Raw genomic sequence first — 10637 nt, 5'->3', positions numbered from 1 at the left:
GTCCTTTTCAAGTAAGCCAAATGTTTAAGGAAAGCCACTGTTCAATGTCTCTTTACGATGAAAAGTTGGTAGGTGTAGTAAATGTAAAAAGATACTAATTAATTAATATATCGATATGATTAATTGGCTCAGTCATTCTAGATCTTTAAGCGCCGATTAAATTATTGTAAGTAATGTTTATCTGGTTTCATTCTCACCCTTTCAATCCAAGCTCGTTAAAGAGAGCCGGAGCACTGGTTTGGTAATTTCAATCAACTTCATCGAATGCGTTGATCACCACGAAAAAAATTCAACAGTCCATTCAATGATCTTCTAACTAAATTAATTAATGAAGCTGGAGACAAAAAAAAATGGTAAAACAAATAAAATTTGATTTGTCAAACCACACAGGATTCTGATTCTGGTTCTAGGGAGAGCAAAAGAGCAGGTAAATGAGGTGAGAGATGATAAAGCAAATGGGAGGAGAAGGTAAACGAAACTACAAGATGAGAGAAAAGGCTCGCCATAATTGAGTACATGTACACTTGTGCACAAGGGGAGAGGAGAGAAGGGATGAAAGTGGTCCCTCCACTTTTACGTTAAAAAACTCAAAAGTACAAAATACCCTCAGAAAATAAGTCCTGTTCCCGTCGCCTTGTGCCGTGAAACCCAAGTTTATAAATTGACCACAAACCCCCTCCTGGCTCGCTCGTAAGTGGATTTCTTCCTATAAAGCAGCCACACCCGTTCTCACCCCCACACCCATCTCTCCTCTCCTCTGCTCCCTATTTTCCATTCCTCACTCTACACAGTCTTTCAGCTCTGTGCACTTCATATCAAATCCGGATGACGAACCACAATGTGAAGGCTCCTGATCTCCAGTCTCAAATTAACGCCGTTATTGCGCTGTTGATGTCCATTTCCAATTCACCTTTGTTGCCCGGAGCGGGTATCCCGGAATCCATGGCTCTGCTTCGTCAGTTTCTGGGGACATCCCAGAAAAAGCTCATCAAAAGGCTCCAGGACAGAGATGGCAAAGGAGGAGCCAAAGTTACCTCCTGGGTTGATTCAATGAGAGCTTCCTCTCCTCCCCGAGTCAAATCAACCGTCCACGCCTGTGAAGACTCAGACATAAGTTCTGGGATTGTAAGCATATGACCCTCTACTTCACCTTTTGTTCAGCTTTCACTCTACCCTGTTTCTGAACCGTTTCTATATGCAGCTCCATCATCCTTCAGCGCTCAACGTGTTTGAGCAGATAATATCTAAATCAAGAGGGAAAAAGATCATCACCTTTCTTGACTACGATGGAACTCTCTCCCCAATTGTTGCAGACCCCGAGAAAGCATTCATGACCGAAAAGGTTTCTTTCTGTTCTTTCCAGCTCTGCCAAACTCCTACCGCTAGAATGTATTTTTAACTAATCACCTTGATTTTTTACTTTGAATCAGATGAGAGAAACGGTGAAGGACATAGCCAGACATTTTCCCACGGCCATCGTGACTGGGAGGTGCATAGACAAGGTACATTTCTCTTGACAGCAAAAAACGCGTAATAACAGTAATAATTATCGTGGTATAACCACTTTTGCTCCTAATAATTATTATTATTTTTTTTTTTTGGGTCTTAGGTATATAACTTTGTAAGACTGGCAGAACTGTATTACGCAGGCAGCCATGGCATGGACATCAAGGGGCCAACGAAAACACGAAACTCTGAGAAAGTAAGAGAGTTTCCGTCGCCTACCCTGATATGAGCGATGTTTTGGTTCTGCGTTCTTAATTTCTGAATTGCTCACGTTGTTTCAGGGTAAACGAGCAGTCCTCTTCCAGCCTGCGAGTCACTTCTTGCCCATGATGGACGAGGTTTGTGTCGTTTTACCTCCAAAACCTTTCATTCCACGAAATTGGCAAACCATGCAAAATTAAACGTTAATCTGGCCCGTGTCATTTTTTTTCCAGGTGTATAAACTGCTAGTAGGAAAAACAAAGTCTGTTCCCGGGGCCATCGTAGAGAATAACAAGTTTTGCTTGTCCGTGCACTACCGTTGTGTTGACGAGAAGGTACCAGTCAACAAAACTATTAAATCGCTGACATGTCCGTATCCATGCTTAATATATGTCACTCTACCGAACATTAACGTCTCTGTTTTTTCAGAGTTGGGGTGCATTGGCAGAGCAAGTTAGATCAGTGCTCAACGATTATCCAAAACTTAGACTCACCCAAGGAAGAAAAGTTTTAGAGATCCGTCCAAACATCAAATGGGACAAGGGCAAAGCTCTCGAGTTTTTGCTGCGATCACTAGGTGACTATCCGCAAACCAAATTAACACAAAAACTGAAGGACTTTCTGTCATGAGCTGTGTCAATCCTAACTGTTATTCTTACCTCTTTTTTAGGTTATGCAAATTCTAAAGACGTATTTCCGATTTACATCGGTGATGACCGAACTGATGAGGATGCTTTTAAGGTGAAAAATAGTGATGACTATGCATCGTAAATGCTCCCCACTTATTCTACCTGTTTCGATTCGTTCTAACATTATGGATTATCACTTTCAGGTTTTGCGCAACAGAGGTCAAGGGATTGGGATTCTAGTTTCAAAAGTTCCAAGAGAAACAGAGGCTTCCTACACTTTGCAAGACCCATCAGAAGTCGAGCATTTTCTAAGGCGTTTGGTGGAGTGGAAGAGAAGGAGGGTCAATCCAGCAAGTGTAGAGGCCTTTAGATTGTAGATAGGTTAATGAAAGAACTCAGACCACCCCCAGAAATTTGGTGAAGGGTGGATTGAATCTTTAAATTGAATCATTTTCATGCTTCAGTAGCGGCAAATAGTATCAGTTTGACTTTTTGAGGAAGTTCAAATAGATTCTATCTTCTCTGTGGATGCCGATGGCGTCTTATTCCATCACAGTCCACACGTTTGCATGCGCACGTGTATGGTGAACTACAGAGAGATGTTTTATACTACTTGCTCATTTCAAAATGCCAATCGAGTGTTTCAACTTTCGACATTAATCCACCCTCTGAATTGTACTTGTCGTACATGTGGCCAATTTGTGATTGAAAATGATAATCACAAACTGCCACTTCAAAAACTGTTTCACAAACATCAATAGAATACACCATTTGCTGTTTAAGATATTTAACAAACTTTTATTATTCAGGATAGATCTTCGAAAGGCTGCCCTTGTCCATCAAGTTTTATTTTAGTATTTTATATTTCATGTTATTTTTTTGCAATTTGTATTGATTAAAAGTCATTTTTAACTAAAAAATACGTAAACCAAATAAATCTGAAGCATAGCATAAACTTGCTCAAATTTAGATAACGGCTAAGCGTTGGGATTTTTTATTGATAAAAAACTAAGCGCATTAAATGTAAATTACTGTTTATTTGATTTTTATAACCAACAACTTTTCTTTTCAGTCAACTAGAGTCCGTCCTCCAGTGCAGCACAAAACTGAGCTCTTGGATGCGAGTGACCAACTTAAATGGATAGTGGAGAAGAAAGAAATTAAGAAGGTCAAGGGTAACAGAATTCTCGGGCTCGTCTCTATAATTATACTAAAAATTGTCGACACCCGGCGAGATTATCCAGCGTGGCAGAAGGATAAAGAAAATTAGTAGACGACATTAAATGTAATTAAATTAGAACACAGCTAAGAGACATTCTGCAAACCCCAAGTCATCATCTCAGGCACGACAGATATTCACACAGAACAATTAGGCGTGCACGATGCAAGTTGCAAGCGTTGCATGATTGGACCAATTAATGTTTGACACAAGACTGTTACAAAGTGTGGGTGGGTAGTGTAAAGTTTACGGTGCCCGCCAAATTGTGTCTATTCGACATTAACTGTTTCACCTGTATGATAGGGTACGAAATGCTCGCTCAGGCATTAAAGGAAAAAACCAAAATAACTCTCCCTCACATGCAAATCCTTATTATTAGGAGTCATGTGCCGTAATGATCCTGATAATTATATTCCCTCCAGTTCGCTATCTATTGATTTGTTCAAAGGGCAGAAATAGGTTTCAGATAGGAAAGAACCGTGGGGCACAACATGAAGCTAAAATCATGTAATTATGAGCTTCATGTTTCTGTTTTGACGGGTTTCCTTGTTCCTTTTAGTCAAGCTGACTGGGGATACTGCTCCACCACGCTAAATGGGGCAGCCCCACAGCAGCCTCTATCCTATTCTGAATTCTCGCAGTAAGATCCCCAGCAAAAACACTTAATAACTGGGAACCACCTAGACATGGTCCAAGCGCGTTCGGAGCCTTGACAAAATCAGTTTAATTACTGGTATGAAGATATTTAAATGGGTTGAGATGTACGATGCATCTAATACCTCCCATCTTCCCTACAGGGCTTCCACCCCGTTTGTCAGACAAAGTGCTGTAAAGAGACACAGGCGTGGTGTTGTAATTTAATAAGCCTTAAAATCAGAAAGAAGAGAGGCAGCCACTACCATCTGAATCATATTCTTTTACGATCACGGAATTTAAAATTGAAGATTTAGGGACTGTTAAAGCGGAGAGAATAGATCTGGGGTGTTAAACTAATTAGGAGCACTTGCAAATGATATTTATTGGATTCTTCATCCTAACATGCCTTCCAATTGCTCGCAACCGGAGATGCTATTCTAAACTATTGGGCACTCAGATTTGACAGAGCCCACCTGAGTCGAATATCTGAGAGGAGTATCTTAATCTGGAAATATATTGGAATACTGGAATTCGGAAACCGTGTGGGACAAGGGGGTATTCTAGTTTAATGGGTTGTTTTCAAACGGGTTAGGTGCGTGAAAGGGAAACCCACTACCACTTTTGCGAGTCCTATGCATGGTTGAGGAGGAGTTGGATTCCACTCAAAGTGCTTGATTTGAAGAGGACATGAGGGTTCCTTGATGGCAACGTCCCAGTATGCTTCCAAACCCTTGAAAAATAGGTCGCCACTAGATTCACTTCCATCATTGCTGCCTTGTAAGCTCCTCTATCCTGCAATTATTGGTACCAATCCAGCCACTTCCCCCCAACATTTCCCAACGCATCCTCTCACACTCTCTCTCCCTCTCTCTTTATTCTGAACTCCTACAACTTTCACTCATTTCAGATTTACCTTTTTATATTTTCTGCAACTCTTTATGCACCCAACACACTTTCCTGAGAGAACTGGTATCTAAAATGCCTTTCACCCTCTGCATTTTTGGAATTCTTGGTGTATAAAAATAAAAGGCTGATATAAAACTGTATTTTTGTTTGAATCCCTGATCAATGTTCATGCATGCCTGAATGATTAACCTGATCTGATATGAATAAATGATCAGGCATTGTAAAGTTCTGCATGAAAAGGGAACTGATGATGACTTGACAACTGTTGTTGGCTTTAACAAAGCAAGCAAGCAAGCTAGCTAGCAAATAGCGAGCAGGGGTAAATGATTCTCTATAACGCTAATGCCAAAAAGACGCTCAAATAATGGGTCTCCATAGGCGTGTGTGCTAAAGGAAAATGGTCCCCCGATAATAGTGGTGTAGCATGAGCCGGGGTTCAGCTGTCAAAGTAATTTAAAACACGGGATTAATAGTGACTCCGCACTGTAGTAATTAGCATTCAATAATTGTGAACTGGAGTCCCCGTATAAGCAGCAGCTTCTGCTGGAGGGAGCAGAGTAGTTTTATTTATAGTATTTCTTTAGTCTCCAGAGTAGGATTTTTGGGAGTTTGCAATGAATAAAAAGGTTGTTGCTGCCGGGATCTAGGCCTTCATTCACCGTACGTAGATTAGATTTAAAAATCAAAGCAGATCATTGAGGAATCATGATAGCCTTTCGGCTGCCCCCATGTTCGTCAAAGCTAAGGATGTATACTGTATATACAAGTATAAACTGGTTTGCGCTTTGGTGATTCTACACGTAATAGGCTTACCAAAAACCTGCAACTTCCAGATGAGATGCACGGTAGTGGCTAGGTGGTGCAGCCCATAACCATTGAATCCTTTTGCACAGAAGAAGCATTTGGAATTTGACAGGGTTTCCTAACCCGGCTACTTTTTTTTTTTTTAATTTCCTGTGCCAAAAATATGTGTCAGCTGCTGCAATGATAAAAATATTGAAGGTATATTCTATATTTTAATAAAGCCGACGTTATCACTGAATTTCACATTAGCTGGAGACGCTGCTTGAAAGTTGAAACCGATACCAATTATTGAAAGATAATTTTTCATTCAGGTGTCTCGAAGGTGTGGGCTATTTGTATTTGGGAAGGTCAAGGTCTTGATATATTTTGTTTCACTGAATTTATTGAGGGAAAAAACATTTAAATTTGTATTTTTGTTTTGGCCAACAAATTAAATTTGGTAGTAATAAGGTCCAGAAGAGTATAACTTAAAAATAAATATCGTTTTGTGATGTCTTTCGCTTGAAAACCTAAAACCATCTCCAAATTCTGCCTCCCACGCATCAGATGTCGCTCTGAAATAAAAAGGAATCACTATATGCATAGAACCATGCTATCCTCAAGGGGCAAAATAACTGGATTGATGATGCTATAATTTCGGTTGCACTATGAACTCTCTCTATGATATGGCAATAATTACGGGTGAATTTACTTTGTTTTTTTTTTTTTAGAATATTAATTATAATAATTAGATGTTCCTAGTAAAATTAATATCATCTTCTGTGGTTAATAGCATGTGCCCTGTAACAGACCTAATTTTTATTATATTTTTTTGTACAAAAGAAAACCTCCCCCTTTTTCTTATAAATAAATATTTTTAAAAAAAATGTACCTATCCAAACAAAGTAACATCAAGATTAACAATTACCACTGGACTTAGGGCAAATGAGGCCTAATAAATAATTTGCAGCAAGTCCAGGTTTAACAATAGTTTATAAATATAATCAACTTTGCTATACACACATTTTTCTTATATCATTAATATGTACAATCCAAAATAAATGAGCTTGACCCAATAAAAAACCATAGTCCAGATTGACCATTTTAAAAGTTATTCAACTCAAACAAAAAGATTGAGTAGTTATAATCAAATAACCTATAACAATTATCCAAAAAATTTATATGGATCCTTAGGTCATAACAACTATAATTACAAAATAAACAGAAATCACGTGCCAAGCTAAGAGAAGGGAGCCTAAACTCACTTCTTCGATGCCTTTCCTGTAGCTCCACTTGACTGCTCATCTAAAAATGATAAGACGTAACATGTGAGATTAAAAATCTCGGTAACAGTTGGTTATTTTAACATATACCAACATACTTCTTGAAATCAATTTGTAAACATATATATATATATATATATGCATTTCACAATCAATATACAAAATAAAAAATGCAATATTCATAATTTTATAACAATTTCTAAATCAATGTCAAATTTAAACAACAGTAATACATTTCTAACCTCACCTTTATGGCTCCCAACTCTTATTATCGTTAGCTGGAGCCTAGACTGAGGTTATACCCGATCAAAGGTACATTACCATCAGAATAGGACTCCCCTCCTTAAAAAGGGGTGCCCATCGTCCCAAAATGTCAAAAACATTGAGAACTATAAGAAAAAGGCCAACCACTACGTGTGTAGTAGAGGCAAACCACGCGGCATAATATTCAATCATCAATCCTAAACAAACAATCATATTACCAACCATCCTTATTACCTCTTTTGCATTACATAAAACTAATGTCACATTCTACAATAAGATCACACAAGTATTAATGTATATATATATAGACACACACGCACAATAATAAAAACTAGTATCTCAATATATGAAAGGATATTTCAATATTATATCTTTTCCAAACTATAACTAACTCAGACGTGTAGAGAACTTTTTAACCACAATAACATATTAATCTACGACATCGAATAATATAAATACCATTAGATATATATATTGTAATTTATCAATTAAATATAAAATTCAACGAAACTTTTCAAATTTATAATTATATCCTTCCAATCTAAATCCCTCCGATAAAAATTTAAAATTAACTTAAATTAAATTATCTAAATTTTAAAAACATATTTCATTCATATAGATATCCTATACACCAGAGATCACAAATTTTATAGCTAAAAACTTATTTTAAACTCTCAAATCAGTTTATAGAATAAATCTAAACCGATAGAATTTAAGTACTAATTTATCTCTACTAATTAATAGTTTTCGTTGTTAAAAGTCAATACTTGCTCTAAGTTTAAATTTTAAAATTTATTTTACTCATCAAAATTTTACTATTATTAAAAAGCTCTAAATGAGTGGGAAATTATTTATAAAAGAAGTTTTGAAAACAAAAATAATTTTGAGTATAAAATATTACCTCAAAAGCCTTGAAGTCCTTATCTTTTCCTTCTCTCTTTCTCTCTTTCTCTCTTGTCTTGTGCATGAAAATGAGATGAGAGAGCAAAGCCAATAATACATAGATTGGCTCAATTCCACTGCCTCTTTTTATTCTCTTCTTCCTTTTTTTTTTTAACTTCAATATACTTCCTCATTAAGTCTTCTCTTTATTATATATATATATATATATATTATCGCTTATCATTATTTTTAATTTTTAAAAACAAAACTTGACATAAAATTATATTCTAAGTTAAACAATATCTCCTAATTAATTTATTTATCTTCAAATATTCTTTCTATTTTTTCATTAATTCTAATAAACTCTAAAAATTAAAGTAGAATGTTACATGCCCTCAGTCTGAGTGGTGAGATTTAAATTGGCTAAATTTAATTTGAATAGTTCAAATTTAAATTTCTTAATCTATAATTTTTAAATGATAAAATTATTTTTTTAAAAAAATTAAAAGTTGAAAGTCTATTTTTATTTTAGAATCTGCATGCATTTATTAAAATAAAAATAATAAATTATAATACAAAGTAAATTAAGTATAAATCATCTAGGTTTGTGATGAGCACCTCATGATGCAATTCCCTAGTAGTGTATTTCAATCTAGCAAAACAAATCAGACAATATTCATTGTTTACCGTGTCATTAAATAAGGTTTCTTTTCTTTTGGTGTCTATCACCTGTTTTTGAGCATGTAAAGTATTCGAAAGTAAATAAATAAGCCATCACATATTAACTAGTTAACATGAGTGGTTTAAATTAATGGTAGTTGAATTGAGTAAAATGAATTGGACATTCTTAAAATAAATTTGAGCTAGAATATTGTGGATGGAAGAAAAACAAAAAATAGCGCTAGAAATGCTACCCTTCATGTAAGACCTAATATGATTGAATTTAAATTAATTCGCTAACTATTTTTTTACGGAAAATATTGTGCTAACTGATTTTGTGAGCACTCTCACGTCTCTCGCCATCCCTTTCTCTTGGGCAAACAGAAAAATGGCCTAATAATTAAAAAAAAGGAGAATGATATTTAAGGTTTTCTCAAAAAAAATTTATCATATTATAGATTTATAAGTTTTGCATTAGACATTATCTTGTGAAAATACATATGTGTTGTTATTAAAAGCTAAAATTTAATTTGTTAAATTTTTTAAAAAAATCCTAATAAAAATATAAAGTAAAGCTCAACTTTTAAAAATAATATATACATATTTTCATAAAATAATATTAAATGCAAATTTTATGGGCCCTTAGATTTTTTTGAGAGAGCCTCAAATGTCATTCTCCCAATAAAAAAAAGCATGTTACAGCAGAATTAATTTTACATAAAATTATATTTGCAAAATCAATCCTATGCAAATTCCATATCCAACACTCATCTAAAATTCTATAGAAAAGTGGCATCACGGTGTCATCACATATCGTAAATTGGGTCATCGGTGCTGTCCGTGAGAATCGTCAATATATATACATATATACATACAAATTTTGTAAAAATTATTGATCGGTCATAATCTCTTTAATACTATTGATCAATTAACTTTGATTAAATTTTAATTTTTAATATATATATACAAAATTTTAGAAAATCATTGATTGATCATAATCTCTTTAATGCTATTGGTCAACTAACTTTGATTAAATTTTAATTCTCTTCATTTAGCGGTTCATTTTATTTGTCATATATCTCATTATTAAATTTTAATATAACATTCAAGTTTTATGGAAGCAATAACTCCATCCATCTCAACTTTTTTATTTATTTTGTGTATCTCAATATTTTCAGTTTTATCTTTAAGAATTCATGTATTTCATTATTAAATTTTAAATATAAAATTCAAGTTTTACCAGAGCAGTAAATCCATCTGTCTCAACTTTTTCACTTATATCGTGTCTCTCAATATTCTCCAGTCTCTATCTTTAAGAATTCACGTATCTTATTATTAAATTTTAAATATAAAATTTAAGTTTTATGGTAGCAATAACTCCATCCGTGTTAGCTTTTTCATTTATCTTGCATATCTCAATATTCTCCAATCTCTATCTTTAAGAATTTATGTATCTCATTATTAAATTTTAAATATAAAATTCAAATTTTACGGGAGTAGTAACTCCATTCGTCTCAGCTTTTCCATTTATCATGCATCTTTTAATATTCTCTAGTCTCTATCTTTAAGAATTCATGTTAAATTTTAAATATAAAATTCAAGTTTTATGAAAGCAATAACTCTATCTATCTCAACTTTTCCATGAAGTGACGATGAAATGGGCTTGAG

The 10637-nt window shown here is 34.7% G+C and overlaps 1 protein-coding gene across 1 annotated transcript; it reads left to right on the top strand.

Annotated features, from left to right (window-relative positions):
• Positions 1 to 696: 696 nt before the first annotated feature.
• LOC129303384 (probable trehalose-phosphate phosphatase C) lies at positions 697 to 3016 on the top strand. Its single transcript, XM_054942673.1, has 9 exons — positions 697 to 1125; positions 1202 to 1342; positions 1431 to 1502; positions 1610 to 1702; positions 1788 to 1844; positions 1941 to 2042; positions 2137 to 2284; positions 2378 to 2448; positions 2540 to 3016. The coding sequence occupies exons 1-9, from the start codon at positions 826 to 828 to the stop codon at positions 2711 to 2713; spliced, it is 1158 nt and encodes a 385-aa protein (XP_054798648.1). The 5' UTR covers positions 697 to 825; the 3' UTR covers positions 2714 to 3016.
• Positions 3017 to 10637: the final 7621 nt, after the last annotated feature.

This window comes from Prosopis cineraria, unplaced genomic scaffold (genome assembly GCF_029017545.1).
Source record: "Prosopis cineraria cultivar Desert tree isolate PC_DT_omini unplaced genomic scaffold, ASM2901754v1 PC2, whole genome shotgun sequence".
NCBI lineage: Eukaryota > Viridiplantae > Streptophyta > Magnoliopsida > Fabales > Fabaceae > Prosopis > Prosopis cineraria.
Note: the sequence above shows the minus strand (reverse complement) of the source record. Positions and strands in the feature narration are given on the sequence as shown.

Bases quoted from the DNA above. Each gene is read 5' to 3' on its own strand.
- LOC129303384 (XM_054942673.1), top strand. From the start codon at position 826: ATGACGAACCACAATGTGAAGGCTCCTGATCTCCAGTCTCAAATTAAC. The intron at 1,126-1,201 runs GTAAGCATATGA...TTCTATATGCAG, and splicing joins CAGACATAAGTTCTGGGATT to CTCCATCATCCTTCAGCGCT. The intron at 2,043-2,136 runs GTACCAGTCAAC...CTGTTTTTTCAG, and splicing joins ACCGTTGTGTTGACGAGAAG to AGTTGGGGTGCATTGGCAGA.